The sequence below is a fragment of the Dendronephthya gigantea genome, unplaced genomic scaffold (assembly GCF_004324835.1).
Source record: "Dendronephthya gigantea isolate DGI-Jeju-01 unplaced genomic scaffold, DenGig_1.0 000069F, whole genome shotgun sequence".
NCBI classification, from domain to species: Eukaryota; Metazoa; Cnidaria; class Anthozoa; order Malacalcyonacea; family Nephtheidae; genus Dendronephthya; species Dendronephthya gigantea.
The window spans coordinates 1,178,616-1,198,748 of record NW_021163079.1 but is presented as its reverse complement, the minus strand read 5'-3'; the positions used below and the strand labels follow the sequence as shown (position 1 = coordinate 1,198,748).

General features: G+C 35.6%; 1 protein-coding gene across 1 annotated transcript; it reads left to right on the top strand.

Annotated features, from left to right (window-relative positions):
• Positions 1 to 2,670: 2,670 nt before the first annotated feature.
• On the top strand, positions 2,671 to 4,035 carry LOC114531223 (ATP-dependent DNA helicase Q1-like). Its single transcript, XM_028552865.1, has 2 exons — positions 2,671 to 3,233; positions 3,489 to 4,035. The coding sequence occupies exons 1-2, from the start codon at positions 2,671 to 2,673 to the stop codon at positions 4,033 to 4,035; spliced, it is 1,110 nt and encodes a 369-aa protein (XP_028408666.1).
• The last annotated feature ends 16,098 nt before the right edge of the window (positions 4,036 to 20,133 follow it).

Sequence of the window (20,133 nt, the reverse complement as noted above, 5' to 3'; positions counted from 1 at the left end):
TTCCCTGGTGTTTATAAAGTGTTTGATTCTCACTCACGCGATCTTTATGGAATGCCTTGTATGGCAGGTTACTGTATTTTAGTTTCAGTTGAGGGTATAGAAAATCTTACTTCATATTTTAGATTGACAGTTATGACTGATATGGCCAACACTGCACTTGCATTTGAGTTAAAAGGCGTACAGTGTATCAACGCAGAGAGTTCTCAACACAACATCGAGTCAATTCTTTCTTTGGAGAACAATGAAAATGCAGACATTTTTTCTCCCAATCAGTGCTCTCCAGAGAATGACTTAGACATATTTTTGGATGCAAATAAGAACTATCAAAAAACTCACAAAGATACCAATCAAAGCAAGCAGTCAGAAGAAAGTTTTAAAAATCTGGAGACAGAGAATGACCCTTGTCAAGAAAAACAAGCCAGACTTGAGATGCAGCGTCTGAGAAAGAAAGCATCCTTAGCAAAAGAATCATTAGAGAAAAGACAACAAAGACTTGCAAAACAAAAAGAATATAATAAAATGAGAAAAGTGAGATTACAGAATGAGTCGTCTATAGAAAAACAAGCAAGACTTGAGAAGAAACGCTTGAAACAAAAATCTTCCAGAGAAAAGGAATCATTGGGCAAGAGACAGCAAAGACTTGGCAAGCAAAGGGAATATTATAATAAAGTAACAAAAATTAGGAGACAGAATGAAGTAATTTCTCCCAACAATATTTCAAATAATGAATTTTGTCAAACAGAACTTGTCAAAAAGTTTCATGCTTCTATATCTACAGGACCATTGTATATTTGTACTTGCTGCAATCAATTATGGTACAAACATAGTGTAATTCCTGCAGATCGACTGAGATTGTCTAAATCTGATATGGTAAAATTTTTGCAAGGTGTGAAAAGTGTTGACAATATAGAGTGGATTTGTCACACATGTAGTGCTCACTTAAAAAAAGATAAAGTTCCTCCTTGTGCAATCGCAAATGGAATGCAATTTCCTGAAATGCCCAAATTCTTCGATCTAAATGAATTAGAATGCCGACTTCTAGCACCTCGGTTAGCATTCCAAAAAATATTGCAAGCTCCAAGGGGTAGCCAGTTAAAAATTATGGGAAATGTTGTTAATATTCCTGCTGATATAAATAGCACTGTGAATATGCTTCCCAGGCTTCCAAGTGAGGCTGGTACTATTAAAGTCCAACTCAAGAGAAAATTACAATACAAAAGTTCAGCACTTTCAATGAATATAAGACCTCACAAAGTAATGCAAGCAGCTGTATATTTGATTATGACAAGTCCTTTGTATCAAGATCAAGGAATCACTATCAAGGAAAATTGGTTGAGAAGTTTGCAAGAATCATTGGATGAGACATGTCGTGCTACTGAAACATCAACTTGTGTAGCTGATGAAACAACAAACACTTTTGAAGATGAATGGAGTGAAGATGAAGCTGAGATACCAGCTGGCGTAACCGACAGTATGTTGACTCCTCCACATTTTGTCAGTGATAGTGAAAGACAGCAAATTTATAATGTTGCACCTGGTGAAGGTAATATACCATTAAGTATATTTAGAGATCAGTATTCTGAAGAAATGGCATATCCGGGAATATTTCTTGGACAAAAAAGACCAGATGATAAACAAAGGTTAAGAAGTGTTTACTATAGTGACATTTGTAAATCTGAATTAAGAAGGTATGATCGACGTGCTGTCATGTGTGTTGAAAACATATTCTTCAAAGCTAAGAAATTGCAAATGAAATTCTTGATTGGTCAGTCACAGATTGCTCTCCGAAAAAACAAAATAGGTAACAGAACACTTACTGCTGGAGACTTAAAAACTACAGAAGGTTTACAAAGTTTAATAAACCATGATGATGGTTTCAGATTCTTGAAAACTCTCAGGGGTTCGCCACCTTATTTTGAGCGAGCCAAAAAGGACTTGTTTGCCATGATTCGCCAGTTAGGACCGGCATCATTATTTTGTAGTTTTTCATCAGCAGAAACAAAATGGAATCATTTGTTAAGAATTCTTGGTAAACTTATTGATCACAAGGATTACAGTGATGAAGAACAACCTCGTTCCCAGGGCCAATTTCAAAAGAGGGGGAAAGGGGAAATTGGCCCTGGCATCGGCCGGTCACGTGTTTTCAGAACACCCACGTATTAGTGATGGGCGATACTTCGATACCAAGTATCGATACTCACCGATATTTATGATTTGCACTAAATATCGATACTTGACCAAGTGGTCGCAAAATTTCGATACTGAGCCTACAGTATTTTAGGTCAGCGTTTTCTACCAAAAAGTATAAAAATTTTCATTTATTTTTCTTTTGTTCGTCACTTTTTTGTTCTTTAGTTCTTTAATTATATGCTACCAATCAAAATAATTTCTGCCCATTTTTCATTTGCGAAAAACAAAGGGAAAAACCAAAAATGTGAGTGAATAAATACACATTATGGTATGGTATATGAAATTACAAACGGTAAAAAACGGCTCAAATTTCTGGTATCGGTATCGAAATTTGGTATCGATACCACTACAAATTGTCTGGTATCGAAGCGGTATCGTATCGATTTGAAAAAGCTGGTATCGCCCATCACTACCACGTATAGTGGGTGTTCTAAATTAACATAAATTAAACATATGAATAATTAGCGAAAGACATTCAATATGGCGTATTATTCTGATGAAGTAGGGTTCCTTGAACTTTTCAAGAGAGTGCAAGTTTGCCAACAGCGGAGAAATTTTCCTTCTATAAATTTTAAACCTTTGCAAATGAAATGCCTGGAGTATTTGCTTAAAGGATGTGATGTTATTGGCGTACTCCCGACAGGTTTTGGGAAATCTATGCTTTTCCATCTGTTGCCAGATCTAATTCCCGTAAAATCACGAAAAAATATAGTAATTGTGATTTGTCCTCTAAACTCTATTGTGGAAGACCAGCTGAGGGTGCTGAGTGCAATAAATATTTCCGCTGGGGTCATACAATTTGCCATTAACGAGCGGAAACCGGCTGAAGACTTGTTCACGGAAGGTAGTGAAAATCGCAAAATTCACTTGAAGGAAACGCTGATGGATATAGAACAAGAAATAGTAAATGGCAATACTTCCATTGTATTTGCACACCCGGAAGCCCTGTTGAAATCTAAAGGAAGGGAACTGATGGGAAGTAAAGTGTTTCAAGAGAACGTTGTTGGTTGTGTAATAGATGAGGCTCATTGTGTCGAGTTATGGTATGTAATTGTAAGTCGTTCCTTCAGCATTTAACTCTAGTGTGATGTTTGACCCAATCATGCATACTTGCACGTATTGCATTAAGAATTAGTTGCAAAACGCTTTCTGACGTTTTCTTGATTAAAATATCTTCTGGTGTTGGTGATTGAGGTAAATTCAATCATATATTATTTTGTTTGTTATAAGTTTATAATAGGAGGTAATGTTTATTCAGCCATGGTTAGTCGCTGATGTTGTACTAATGAATATTTTAGGGGGAAAGAGTTTAGAAAAGATTTTGGTGAACTGTCTATTTTAAAAGCATTTTTCCCTAATGTTCCAACCCTGGCTTTAACAGCTACAGCCCCACCTCATTTATTAAATGATTTAAAACACAAACTCCAATTGAAAAAAGACTGCAAGATTGTTACAGTAAACCCAAACAGAGAGAACATATATCTTGGAAAGAAAGTACGTTCAAGTGATCACAAAAAGTTTGAAAGTTATAATGAAATTCTGGGACCTGTTGCAAAGGAACTATTGATTAAAAAAGAAAACTACCCAATGACAATTATCTATATGAAACTGAAATACTGTGCACATGCCTACCGATTGTTTGAAAGAATTCTGCAAGATGAACAGTATGTTAATGGATGTGAAGAACCTATGGCAAGACTTTTTGCCCAGTTTCATTCTCCCCAAACAAGTCGAATGAAAAGGGAATTAATTGAAGAAATAAAGAAAAAGGACTCAAGGTCAGGGTACTGTTTGCAACATCAGCACTTGGTATGGGTGTTGATGCCCCATATGTTGCTCAAGTGATTCACATATCCCCTCCAAGTACTTTAGAAAGTTACATGCAAGAGATTGGTCGTGCTGGTCGTACTGGTATTCAGTCATATGCAACATTATATTACAACAATTCTGACATTGGAAGTCATAAAAAGCATATTCAAGAATCAATGAAGAGCTACTGCAAGTCAAGAGAAGTCTGCTTAAGAAAGCAGCTTCTAGAATATTTTGGATTTACTACACCACGGCAAGAAAATTGTTGCTCTGTATGTAATGAGGAGTATACAAATACTGTTGTCAGCTTAGAAGTTTCTAAAGTGAGGCGTCTACAAGGTGATGGTACTGTTTTGGTGAGCCTGATCAATAGTGTCTTGTCCAACTATCAGTCTGAAGAAAAATCAGAGTGTTTGTTAATTCCTTCAATGTTAATTGATGAATACCTAGCTGAAAGGGTTGTGATGCAAATTGAGTACATTGAATTGGAATCAGACCTCCTTAACAATTTTGGCATATGGGATGAAGTATGTTCTTCCAAGATATTCTCTATCATAAATGAGCACACTTGTTTAATCAAGTGATGTCACTATAAGGTATTAGATGATATGTATGTGCCATTACATTGGTGTAGCAAGCCTGATGATTTTGTCCTGCTATGCAAATGTCAAGTCATTATAATTATTCATTTCTGTAGAAATTCATTGTTTTCACAATCAATGAACAACAAGATATTAGCATAGGATGACCTAATGTCCGGCTGGCTGCTACTGTATCAACAGAAATTGCTCATGTTCAAACAATTTCGTTGAATAGTTGTTCCAAACAAGTTTACTTAGAACTTCAGATGACTCTTTACCTAACACTTTTGTCATAATCACATATTCTTTTACTTCACAGAGAGTTAATTACCATTTCTTAAACCTGCATAAAGGGTACTCAATTTCAAAGAACAACTCAATTTGGAAATTCAGTTTTGTGCTTATCTAGCCATTTATGAAATTCGACTACATTCAAGTACTTTAATGGACTCTTCTTAATGTTTGGAAAACTGTCATGATGCCTTTCTGGAACATGATTAAAAGGATCCAATTGCACAATCTCATTTACCATCTCTTTTTCATCCTTTAGGGAGTCACGGGTTGTATGCTTTACAGACTTCGCATGGATATGTAGAGAGGCATCAAACTGCTCTACAAGAAGATGTATACCAGAACTTGCCTTACAAACTTTGCTTATTGAAGCCATGGTTTTGTTTGGGCCCATTCTTTGGACAATACACTTGCCAATTCGATTTGAAATTTCTTGGGCCAAGTCATCTTCAATATTATTCCCGATGCCCCCTCCCAGTTCGAAAAAAATCCCCATTTAAACTCTTCTGAGAGACGAGGTGTAAGCATGCATTCAATTTGAGATATACTAACGAACATTTCAACCGCGTATTTGGAATATGATCCCATCGATTTGAAAACTGATAACAAGAGCTTTTGGTTGATCAAATTACGGTGACCATCGCCTTCCGCTGAAGTGTCTTTCATTTGCATGATCAGAACAGCCAAAAAAATACAGGAAAGAGCATAGTTTTTTACATAGTCATCTGCACCATCGCAATCATCAGCATCAACTTTCTGTAAAACATATTTGTCGACAAATTTTCCGAAAGCATCATCAAAATATTCTTTCTTTGACGATACGCTGCCATGTACAATATTGTCGGGAAATTGATGTGATGATGGTTTATCAGAGAAGTTGTTCATCCCGAAAAAATTTAACGCAGCAGAAACAATGTACGCTCTACCCATGCTGAGAAATAATTCTTCACTTCCTTCAAAAGAGTCGAGAACTTTGGAAGCGGTTGCATTTTTCCTGTTATACTTCTCTCTAAAGTATTTAAGAGTGCCTACTTGATTTACAGAATCAGACTTGTAAAGAAATGAATAGGAGTACTGTAGGAGCGATGCTTTAGTGTGCCACATGACCGGTTTAAAGGGCGAGCAATGTTCGAAACGATCAGAGGGTGTGTGTGATCCAGCCAGTAAGTCTTTCGCTCCTGCAAACCTTACTCGAGTTAACTGATCACCTGCAAATGCTATCTTCATCTCGCGCATTGGGTCATCGATCGTATCTCGTCTATGAGCATCAGTCTGGCCAGGTGCTGCAGAACCAGAAGGAACAGGTGGATTATCCATCACTGGCATTTCATTAAGCATTCCGGCTTTAAAATAGATTTCTGCAATCCACTTTTCGTAAGTCCTCAAAATCGTTGCGCAATCTTCATACTTCGCTTCGTTGGCATTTATGATAGGTAAGCTTACTATAGTTGACTTTCTTGACATTTCTTTAGTATAATCATGAGGAATATGCGTTGGAATCACAGGTTTCAAGAACTTGAACGAGGGAAAAAATCAAGGATAATCCGACCAACAAGGACCTTAGCACATTCTGCATATTTCTTCATTTCATTTATGTTCAATGAAAATTTGCTTCTTGGAAATTCCTTTATGTTTCCTATTGGCTTGTCATTTGGCAAATGTTTGAAACTCACCCTATTTTCAATTAGGTTACTCGCAAACAAATGTAAGTCTTCATTCTGAATCTCCTTTCTCATATGTCCTTTTAGAATCTTCAAATCCCAATTGTCGCCAGTGCCTCTGAAAACCTTTCCTTCTTTGACTTTCTCAACAACAACATCTGAGAAGTGACCTCCTACTAGACTGAGAAGCATTTCCCTCCTCCCAGGAGACAAGCACACGCCAAGCTTATTCAGCCTTTCTTGAAGCTAAGAACAATGAAATGAATAAAATATTTGTACTTTTCATAAGTCAGCTTTGTCCCAAAACCTATGAGTTGGATTATAAAAGTGAATATATTTATGCACATCATGTTTGTTGATATACTTGGTCTTCTGGCTTTGAAAGGTGAATAGCACTGTCTGCTGGAATGTGATTTTTGAAGCCTTCAATTGCAGGGCAATAATTTTTTAAGCCATGATTTATCATAACATAAAACTAGGGTACCAGCAAAGTAGGGTGAATATAAGCCATTTTAATCTTTTTGTGTATGTTTCATGTTTCTTAACAATCAATCAACAACGAAAGTGTGGACTACATGTAACTTAATGCTGACACTTTGCTAGCAATCATGACTAACATGAAGTAATTATTTTATGATTTCTGTGTGATCATTTCTATTCTTATATACCATACATAAAATACTGCTACTGTGACTTTAAATCAAGCTTTGCAAACCTAACTTGGTTAAAATGGTATTTTAGAAAAAATAGAGAAGCCTTTGAAATTTTCATCATGATTGTTTATCTGACAAACTGAAGGGTAATTGTGTTGTTTATTTCATTACAAATATATATTCTCAAACTGCCATGTGGCTCAGAAATTATTATTGTTTTGTAAAACATTTGTATTAGGAGGACATGTCACCCTTTTTAACAGATACAAATTTCCAACTTCTACTTAACGTTTTACGCAGAATATGTTTCCAAAATTGTCCGTCTATAGGGGTTTATTGGTACCTGTTTGCTACATCCACCCTCAATGATTAGTAAAGTTATCATTCGCTTTACATAAGTAAGTTCATGCCATCTCTCATTCATAAGAACAGAGTACAAAAAGGCATATTTCACTCGCAGTCCAAGTTCCATATCTTCGAAACTATCAACGTTATCAGCTACTGCGCTCATCAATTCCACTAGGAAAGGTTGGTTTGTTTTCAGTTCCTCCCAGATATTGTTGAAATCGAAATCTCTTAAGCTTGCGAAATCTTTGCCATACAAAACGGATCCATTTAAACGCTTACACAGTTTTGCACAAGATTGTCGTACGTCTTTACATAGCAGCTTTTTCATGGCACTCAAACATTTGGACAATGTTCTTTTAAAATAGTTGCCAGCACAGAAGCATCCCTGCTGCTTAACGCTTGGGTTATCATTTGTTGTTGCCTTTCCGTCAATAATAATACCGCTTGCGTGTCTAATTTAAATGAGCCATCTGCTTCCGAAGCTGGCTTCGGCAAGAGAGCTAGTTGTTGCGTTCTAAATTGTGGATCTAAAGGCGATAGGTCCTTCATTGGTTCAGTGCCATCAGCTCTTTCGAAAAGCACTTTCGGTAGTTTTGAACTTGCAGTTATTTGATGAGAACGCTTAGCGAGTCGTTGAGATGGCGATTGTTCTATGCATCGTTTCACAGAGAATTCATCTAGCGGCTTTTCTTGCAATGACTGAGCCTTTCTAATAAAGGCTTCCATCTTATCCATGAACGTTATGCATTGCCGACACAACACTTGCGAGTTATTTTTATCATCAGAAATAGCTATACCACAAAGTTTTTGTACTTTAGCACACAAATCTTGAGACGAACCAGCTTTCCCGAATATCCGCACCATATGACGACTTGCTGGACAGCTACCACAAAGAAAGCAAGCTGGATTTCTAACTGAAATTTTAGTCGGTGTGACGTTTGTAACATGAGATTCCGCCATGGCGCCATCATAAAATAATTTTAATTATTTTGCGCTGGTTCAACTTTGCATAAATTAACAATACTTGCAAGCCAATCAGAAGCCATTATCGACCGGCCGATGCCAGGGCCAATTTCCCCTTTCCCCCTCTTTTGAAATTGGCCCTGGGAACGAGGTTGTGATGAAGAACTGAACAATCTTACTTGGGAGGAAAGGTGTCGACTGATTCAAAGTGATCCAGTAACCTGTGCCAGACATTTTGATTTTCAGTTTAATACTTTCTTAAAAGATGTCTTGATGAGTCAAATTGCTCCATTAGGAAAAATTAAAGATTGGTTTTATAGAGTTGAGTACCAACAGCGGGGGTCACCCCACATTCACATGTTAATATGGCTTAAAAATGCACCTGTATTTGGTGCAGATAAAGATGAAGATGTTGTTGCGTATATTGATAGAATAATTACCTGTAGCAAACCAGCAGACGACTCGGAAATCCTCAATCTTGTAAACAGACAGACACACAGGCATTCTCATACTTGCAGGAAGATGTCTAAAAATATTTGTAGATTCAATTATCCCCAACCACCAATGAAGTGTACTCAGATTCTTTATCCACTTAATGAAGATACCTCTTCCACTGTTGCTAAATCCAGCAAAGAATTATGGAAAGATTTTAAAAGTAAACTAAATGATTTTAAAGAAGGTAAAGACATTACATTCAATGAACTACTACAAGATTTAGATGTTTCAGAAAGTCAGTACATCCTTGCAATACGATCGTCTTTGAATACTCCGACAATCTTTTTGAAAAGAAGTCCAAATGAATTAAGAATTAATAATTACAACCCTGTTTGCCTTCGGGCATGGCGAGCAAACATGGATATTCAATATGTCTTAGATGTATATGCATGTGCAATGTATATTGTATCATATATTTCCAAAGCCCAAAAAGGAATGAGCGAATTGCTTCGTAAAGCTTGTGCTGAAGCAAAAGAAGGGAATACAAATATCAAACAGCAAGTTCGTGATATTGGCAACAAATTTTTGAACTCTGTCGAAATAAGCGCACAAGAAGCAGTGTATATTGTTCTGCAACTTCCAATGAGAAAATCTTCACGTAGTGTAACCTTCATTAATACATCTCCCCCTTCTGAAAGAGTCGAATTACTTAAACCGTTGAGTGAAATAGAGAAAATGGCAGATGAAGCGGAAGAGATTCAGTCTGGTGGTCTTTTAAAACGATATGTAGAAAGACCTGATTGTTTGCAAAAAGTTACACTAGCTGATTGGGCAGCATGGTACGACTCTTGTGGTCAACAGACAAAAAGAAAAACAAAGACGTCTGATGTCGATAATCTTCCTTTAGAAAATGATGATGAAGACAATGACGATGAATTGTTACTAAATAACGAAAATCTTGGTGCAGAGTAATCCGAAGTGCATGGTTTAATAGAGAGGCTCAACCTGAAAAACATTATCGCGAGTTAATTATGCTCTTTACTCCTTGGCGGAATGAGCAAACCGATTTGTTGGGAAATTATTCTTGTTTTGAAGAGCACTATTTAGCTCGATATGAAGAAATCAGAGAGCAAATGGAACAATATGCTGTTTGCAGTGAAGATTTAAATGAGATTGCACATCATTTGCAAGAATTTGATGATGATGCATATGATACCATAGCACCTGTCACACAGAATGTTGAACGACTTCACCAGGACCAAGGATCTGTGGATACACATCCAGATTTAAATGAAGCATTTGATCATCTCTCAGAAAACTTGGGTATACCGTCTTCATTATCAAATAATGAACCACTGATTTTGAATGAAATGCAAGATTATGATTACCGAGCCTTAGTTCAAATGCTGAATAAAAAACAAAGAGAATTCTTCTATCATGCTTTGCATTTGATAAAGACATCAGATAAACCATTTTACGCATTTCTCAGTGGAAGTGGAGGTGTTGGAAAGTCTCACCTTATTAAATCGATATACCAGGCAGCATTGAAGTATTACAATACACGAGCGGGAGAAGATTTTCATCGTGTTCATATATTATTGCTTGCTCCGACAGGAAAAGCTGCATATCTTATAAAAGGTAACACGATTCACAGTGCATTGCGAATTCCGGCCAGTCAGTCGTTGAAAAACTATAAACCGTTAGATTCTGGCAGGTTAAACACGATGAGATGCGAACTGGGTTCATTAAAATTTTACTTGATGAGGTATCAATGGTTGGCAACAGCATGTTCACCATTCAATTGAACAACCGTTTGAAAGATTTAAAAGGTAGCAAAGAAGATTTTGGTGGTGTCAGTATAATCACAATAGGTGATTTATTTCAACTGAAGCCTGTAATGGATGGTTATATATTCACGGATGTTCAATGTTTAAGTTCTTACAATATTCTTGCCCCAAACCTATGGAGGAAATATTTCAGAATGTTTGAGCTCGATGAAATCATGCGACAGAGAGAAAGTAAGATTTTTGCAGAGATTCTCAATCGACTTCGTGAAGGTAATCATACTCCTAATGATCTTACAAAACTGAAAGAAAGATGCGTTGAAGAGAATGCGTGTCCCATAGAAGCCCCACGTTTATTCATTCAAAATGCTTTAGTTGATGATTATAATAATAAAGTATATGAATCGTTCAATCGTACTGATAAATACATTATCAAGGCACAAGATAGTGTCATTGGAGCCTGCTCAGCTGAACTGAAAGAAAAGATAATGAGACAAATACCATATGTTCCTTTGAAAAATTCAAAACAGCTGGCTCATAAACTGCATATTGCTGTCGGACAACGAACAGAAATTGCGGTAAATATACGCACTGACAATGGTCTGACAAACGGTGCAAGTAATATCATTAAACATATTCAATTTACTGATAATACTAAACCTTCTGGCATCGTCTGGGTTCAGTTTGACGACGAAGATGTTGGGAAAAAAACCCGACAAGAAAACATAATTCTCTATGCGCGAAGTACATGTATACTAAGTACTTGGACACCAGTAAAACCTGTTTCAACACAATTTGCTGTAGGTAAAACGAAGTCTGCTCAAGTGGTAAGAAAGCAATTTCCTTTGAGGCCAGCTGCTGCGAAAACGGTTCATCGATCACAAGGTGATACTCAGTCACAAATCGTCGTTAATTTAAATACAAGAAGAGCAATTTCTCATATTCATTACGTCGCTCTAAGCCGAGTAACAACAATCGAAGGGCTATATATAACTGATCTCTGCGAAAGTAAGATTTCTGTTGATCCTAAAGTTGTACAAGAAATGAACTTACTGAGAAATCAGTATAAATTGGATCTTTGTTTTACTCCCACTGATTTAAGAATTTGTTATCTTAATGCAAGATCTTTGCACAAACACATTGAAGATATACGAAAAGATATTAATTATACGTCAGCTGATATCCTAATTTTTACCGAAATGAGATTTAGTGAAGAAGATCCTGGTGAATTGTACGCAATTGAAGGCTATGAGTTATTCAGAAATGACGACATTTCAAATGTTAACCGTCCATATCATGGAACAGCTGTTTATTCTAGACTTCCTATGATGATTGGATACCTTGTGCAAGGAACTGTAATGGAATCGAGGTAACTATTATGAAAACGGTCGAACGTCCAGGCTTAATTGTAATTGGAATATACAGATCTCCAACACTTGCATTATCATCTCTTTTGGCTGCCATTTCTACGACATTGGAGGAACATCCTTCCCAACAAGTTATAATCATTGGAGACTTTAATGTCAACTGGCTTGATGAAATAGAACGAAGATCACTGTACAATCTTATGATCAATACCAATGGTCTCGAGCAACTTATATCTAGTTCTACAACAGATAATGAAACATTGATTGATCATCTGTATACGAATTTAATTGAAGAGGATATCCAGGCAGGTACTCTTGAAACTTACTTTAGTGATCACAAAGCAATTTGGGCTTCTATTAAGGCAACGGGGTAATCACATCCAAGCATAGCGTTAGTATGTTACAAGACCAGCCATAGTATTGACATAGTTAGATGAATGCAGCCCAATATTTATTGGCCTGGCTCCAGTTGAACAAAAGATAAGCATTTTTTCCTGTTTTTTTTTCATTTTCTCTTCTCAATTTTACCATTCCCCTTTTAAGTTCCGGTGGCATATTTTCAAATTAATCACATGAATAGGTAAGTAATAGATTTGTATTGGATGAGAGTTATATGTCTTCGTTTTTCTTTTATAACGCGAATTTTTGCCTTTTACAGTTTTCAATCAGCTACAGTCACGAAATTTTTTTTAAAAATATCAGCGTTGCTTGTTGCCAAGCGTGTGGATTAACACCAAATTAACTTGAAGATGTGAAGACCACAACACAAATATCGTGAATCTTCGTAAACAAAAAAGGACAAAGTTCTCTCTTCTAAAGCAACGTTGAGCTACTTCACACAAGACAAAGAAGGAATATCCTAGATTACCGGTAACTTCTACTCGACAATACGTGTGAATGCTAACTGATTGTCGGACTGATTACAACAGTGACAAGATACTGTCAATGACACTTGCAAATTAACAAGCCACGTTGTCGTATTCAGTGGATCCATGAACTGCTGCTATTATCTCCAACAAATTAACGCTGATAAGATATCCGTATCCAGCATTGCAAACCATTTGTGCATTCCTGCTGGATCTATGAAATCATACTAACATCTCCACCTAATGGTGTCAACGTATTCTCATGAACCTTAAAAAGGCAAGCGTATAATCCCACTACAACAATGCGTGTCAACGGATATTTCGAGCTGTTTCAAACGCGCTGACAATTCTTACACAATCTATGATATTTGGATGTTGGACTTTTCTCTCTGGCTAATTAACAAGGACAGTGAATCTAAGTGAATTTAGTCAGCATGCATTCATTTGAATCGACATCGATGATTTATAGTATCGTTCAAACAAAACCAGGTTATCTAAATCGTATGACGTTCATTAATCGACAAAATAATTAATGTTCTTGTCATGTAACAAAGACTGATAGAGACTGAACTGATAAGTGACTTTCATGGTAAATAATATGAAAACGTCTGAAACCTTCTTTCTCTCCTTTCAAACTAAGCTTTTATGTTATCAGACAATGTGTGCCACCATCCCGGAACCTTACTTCTTTGTTCTGTCCACCTTTTGTATATTCTCTCTTTTGTAATGTGTTGTATGTGTGTATTCCGTCATTTAAATCTGTTTCCAAAAATATGCATTTCCTATCTTTTGTAAATATGATTTTATAAATATTCTGATCCTGTCGTTAAAATGCATTTAATACAATAAAAAATATTAATAAATAGATTGTTTAATAAAATCTACTTCGTTATAACTGTATCGAACTAGCTAACTAGCTCATTTTTACCCTTGCGTATGGTATTAGAAAGCATCAGTTGATATCTTCCCGCCATTACACCAGCCTGTCGTTTGACACGAATGACAACTTGAAAATCTTTGCCAACGCATAGCTTTATCGCTGCCAACGTTTTATAGGCTACCCACATGTACGCATTGCGTACCTATTTTTATGTGATATGGTTAAGGGGTTTACTTGTTACAGAGAGTTTTCACCTGGCAACGTAGGGAATCTAATTAATTTAGCTGTTTTGTTCAGAGAGACATGTTTTTTAACTGTAACTATAGAACCAGTTAGCTTATATCAATGATTAGCCCAGCAAAATACTTGTCCTGTTTCACTTTATAAGTTACAGAAGTTTCATGTGTGCCTGAACTCTTCTTAGCTACTTAAGGGGGCTAGATGTGTTTTTCATACTTTAATTATTTGTTTTCAAACACAAATCACTACTTTAAACAAATGTGTAGTTCTAAATAATGTTGTTATGTGTTTAGTTTTACTTAGAACTTAATTCAGGGTGCATTAATATTACTGTACGTAATTTTTATGTGATTTGGGTAAGTGGTTTACTTGTTACAGAGAGTTTTCACATGCCAACTTAGGGAATCTAATTAATTTAGCTGTTTTGTTCAGTGAGACATGTTTTTTTAACTGTAACTATGGAACCAGTTGGCTTATATCAATGATTAGCCCAGCAAAATACTTGTCTCTTTTCACTTTATAAGTTACAGCAGTTTCATGCGTGCCTGAACTCTTCTTAGCTACTTAAGGGGGCTAGATGTGTTTTTCATAGTTTAATTATTTGTTTTCAAACACAAATCACCAGTTTAAACTAATGTGTAGCTCTAAATAATGTTCCTACATGCTTAGTTTTATATAGAACTTAATTCAGGGTGCATTAATATTACTCTACTTCATTTTTAAGTGATATGGTTAAGGGGTTTACTTATTACCGAGAGTTTTCACATGCCAACGTAGGGAATCTAATTAATTTAGCTGTTTTGTTCAGTGAGACAGGTTTTTTAACTGTAACTATGGAACCAGTTGGCTTATATCAATGATTAGCCCAGCAAAATACTTGTCTTATTTCACTTTATAAGTTACAGAAGTTTCATGTGTGCCTGAACTCTTCTTAGTTACTTAAGGGGGCTAGATGTGTTTTTCATAGTTTAATTATTTGTTTTCAAACACAAAACACTACTTTAAACTAATGTGTAGCTCTAAATAATGTTCCTACATGCTTAGTTTTATATAGAACTTAATTCAGGGTGCATTAATATTACTCTACTTCATTTTTATGTGATATGGTTAAGGGGTTTACTTGTTACAGAGAGTTTTCACCTGGCAACGTAAGGAATCTAATTAATTTAGCTGTTTTGTTCAGAGAGACATGTTTTTTAACTGTAACTATGGAACCAGTTAGCTTATATCAATGATTAGCCCAGCAAAATACTTGTCTTGTTTCACTTTATAAGTTACAGAAGTTTCATGTGTGCCTGAACTCTTCTTAGCTTACTTAAGGGGCTAGATGTGTTTTCATAGTTTAATTATTTGTTTTCAAACACAAATCACTACTTTAAACTAATGTGTAGTTCTAAATAATGTTGTTGTGTGTTTAGTTTTACTTAGAACATAATTCAGGGTGCATTAATATTACTGTACGTAATTTTTATGTGATTTGGGTAAGTGGTTTACTTGTTACAGAGAGTTTTCACATGCCAACTTAGGGAATCTAATTAATTTAGCTGTTTTGTTCAGTGAGACATGTTTTTTAACTGTAACTATGGAACCAGTTGGCTTATATCAATGATTAGCCCAGCAAAATACTTGTCTCTTTTCACTTTATAAGTTACAGCAGTTTCATGCGTGCCTGAATTCTTCTTAGCTACTTAAGGGGGCTAGATGTGTTTTTCATAGTTTAATTATTTGTTTTCAAACACAAATCACCAGTTTAAACTAACGTGTAGCTCTAAATAATGTTGTTGTGTGTTTAGTTTTACTTAGAACATAATTCAGGGTGCATTAATATTACTGTACGTAATTTTTATGTGATTTGGGTAAGTGGTTTACTTGTTACAGAGAGTTTTCACATGCCAACTTAGGGAATCTAATTAATTTAGCTGTTTTGTTCAGTGAGACATGTTTTTTAACTGTAACTATGGAACCAGTTGGCTTATATCAATGATTAGCCCAGCAAAATACTTGTCTCTTTTCACTTTATAAGTTACAGCAGTTTCATGCGTGCCTGAATTCTTCTTAGCTACTTAAGGGGGCTAGATGTGTTTTTCATAGTTTAATTATTTGTTTTCAAACACAAATCACCAGTTTAAACTAACGTGTAGCTCTAAATAATGTTCCTACATGCTTAGTTTTATATAGAACTTAATTCAGGGTGCATTAATATTACTCTGCTTCATTTTTATGTGATATGGTTAAGGGGTTTACTTGTTACAGAGAGTTTTCACCTGGCAATGTAGGGAATCTAATTAATTTAGCTGTTTTGTTCAGTGAGACATGTTTTTTAACTGTAACTATGGAACCAGTTGGCTTATATCAATTATTAGCCCAGCAAAATACTTGTTTTGTTTCACTTTATAAGTTACAGAAGTTTCATGTGTGCCTGAACTCTTCTTAGCTACTTAAGGGGGCTAGATGTGTTTTTTCATAGTTTAATTATTTGTTTTCAAACACAAATCACCAGTTTAAACTAAAGTGTAGCTCTAAATAATGTTCCTACATGCTTAGTTTTATATAGAACTTAATTCAGGGTGCATTAGTATTACTCTACTTCATTTTTATGTGATATGGTTAAGAGGTTTACTCATTACAGAGAGTTTTCACATGCCAACTTAGGGAACCCTTACAAAAATTTCACATAAAATTTCATATATGAAACACCAATTTCACATATGAAATGAAGAATTTCACATATGAAATGAAAAATTTCATATATGAAATTAAAATTTCACATATGAAACGTGAGTTTGATGTATGAAATGCTACTTAGATATATCAATTTCTAATTATTTAAATATTACGTTTTTCAACCTGAAAAACAATTTATATATCCTTTTTTGGCTTCACAAATGAAGTAACTTAAAATTTTTCATTCATATATGAAAAGCAAATTTCATATATGAATTGCTACTTTCACATGTGAAATAATTTAAAATTTTACTTTCACACGAATTTCATATATGAAATGCTAAATTCACATGTGAAATTTTGGTTTCACATGTGAAATAATTTATATTTTTACTTCACACCATTTTCATATATGAAATGCAACTTTCACATGTGAAATTTTGGTTTCACATATGAAATCATGCTTGTATTTAAATCATGTATCAAAAAAGAATTTCACAATCAAAGAGTTTGCTAATTTAATAACCATTAACATGCAAAACTCCTCTTAAAACATTTTCAAATATATATATATATATATAATATATATATAATATATATATAATATATATATATAATATATATATATATAATATAATTATATATATATATACACCCATTTGCAAAAACGTTGGCCGCAGACAGATAGATAGATAGATACTCGAAGTCTAATTAGAATTGCATATGATTACATTTGCATGGGATTTCTATAATATTACACAACATATGCAATTCTAATTAGATTTCGAGTATCTATCTATCTATCTATCTGCGGCCAACGTTTTTGCAAATGGGTGTATATATATATATATATATATATAATCCAATTTATTTAAACCCAAAAAACCACATCAATATAATAAATTTACTGAATATATACATTCACTAACAATACATCAACATTTGTATCATGGTCCTGCATGGCCACATGGTCACCCAACAGCTAGAGTTTATGCTAATCTCTATCGATTAGATTTGGTAATTTGCATATCACTTTACCAGGTAACGAACAACCACTTTCAATAACAGCATATTTGTGTGGTATATCGGTAAGATTTACAATTCGCAAATTCGTTTCACATTCATTAACAAGTTTGATATGAGAGCAGCAGTAGCCACAGTCACTGTCAGAGCGAAGCCAACGTTCGTTCACAAGAACATTATGGGCAAAAGCAATCGATTCTTTCCCCCCATTCTCAAGATTAACAACAACAAAATTCGTTATTTCGACAATACTTCCATCCCTCAAACTAACAGTATAATTATTCCGCCTAACCATCCTTCGGTAATTCATGGAATACAGAATTTGTCCTCTTACAACAGCTTTGCAAAATATCAATGCCTCTTCTTTAGCACGGTCGTCGAACGATTCCTCAACAAGAAACTTTTCTTCCAAAGTAAGGGGTCTAACATAATGGGCTCCCAGATATGTGACATAATCGTGCAGCTTCAGACACTTCTTTAAAGGAGTGCAACCGTTCAACAGAGAATTGACATAGGTGGAAACTGGATCGTCTTCCAAGTCCCTTGGAATGGTACTTGCAATCTTAATTATCCCTTTGTACAAAAGAAAAGAGTTTGCAATTTGTTTTGGGACAGCTTGCGTTCCATGGAATAGTTTCAACAAGACCATGTTGAAGCCTTCAAAAATATACGAGGAGTAGCTTGACAAGGGGCCCCAGTTGGTGACGGTTGTTGTGACATGCAAAAGTTGATGAACATTGTATGTCATATTCTGCTTTCCATATAACTCCTCGAATCTGCAAACGAATTTCGACAAGCAGGCATTTGCTTTATTTAGGTCTTGGCAGGAAATGGAAGAGCTGGTCAACAGAAAGGCAGCTTCTATCAGGAGTAGAAGGTGACTGTAAAAAGGCTGAGGAAGAATGTCAAATAATACAACTGGAGAATAGAGCATGAGCCACCAATGCCATTCGGAACCTTTCCAATATCTGCGTTGATTAACTGATCTAGGGATTCGTGTTATTTCATTTGGTGGATTAATCAGGTTAAGCCGTTTATCTACAGAATTGATCATGTTTCCAATGTACCAAGGCTCTTGGTGATTTGAGGACTCGAACCACAAATGACCAAGTTGTCGTGCTACACCTAAATCAATACAATGCAGGTTGTCCACAACAAAACCAGATACTAGGTCAAATTGAGGCAATTTGACAAGTCTCGTCGGACCTTTCACGCCCAATTCTGCATCATTTATGTCAAATGCTTTACGTGCATTCTCAACCATACTAGCATGCGTTCTTAAAATTTCACCTTCATCATTAAACGGATAGACTCGGCAATTCCCTCGTCCCTTGGCTACCACCTCTCCAGGATTAAAACACCAGCTGCAGCCACAACGACCATTAAATTGCTTTATATTTTGCAAGATGCATCTGGCAACGCTATCCGCTGAACATACACAAGCATGAACTGTAGATACAACAAACTCACTAGACAATTTTACCCAATGAAGTCCAGTGGAACCAAGGACTTTCATTTCATCAGTGAATGGTTCCAGGAATGTAGAAACAACAGGCTTCATAGAACCAAACCAAAGCGCTATTAGAAAAACGTTATCTTTTCTTTCTTTAGGAGGCAGTTCGTTTGAAATGCCTTGTAGAGGCCAAATGCTATAGTTTGAAGATTTAAATATAGGAACACCATCACAATTGAATGACACACTGAGTGCATTTGGATCACTCATCAACTTCCCATCGGCAATTTGCTTGTACATTTCACCGTCATAGATATCTTCGTAGTTCTGTTCCTCATCCTTAACTCTTGAAAAACGATGATCAAGCTTAGATGCAATATCTGGCCTTTGAAGTAAATCCGATAGCTGATCTTTAAGTGGCATATACACAAAGAAACATCCTTTTTTCATCAAAGCTTCATGTGAATAATCTACATCGCACACTTCACAATGGACACAACTTTTTGTACCAAGCCCTGTATAGCATTCTGGGCAATATAAATGAAGGTTGGTACCTTTGCGAAACTGCTTGAAGTACTTGTCGAACAGAAACTTGGTGTCAGGAAGAAGATTCCCAGTCGGCAACAACAACGCAAGCAGTTTTAACAAATCAGTAACAGCAGAAGCGGTGAGACTGTTACCAAGAATGAATGACATCAACAGCAGCAAGCACTATCCCAGGGTGAATTTGCAGCTTCCATACAACGGCACATCAAGGTCATTGGGAATCTTAAAAATTTAATAGTTTGTTTAGCAATTAATAATTCAATTGCTTCACTGTCATGGATTAAATGTCAAAAAAACTAAATTACATGCACAGCTTATACTTCACAGTCAGAAATAGAAAATGTACAACATAAAATACAAATACTATAGTTTAATACCA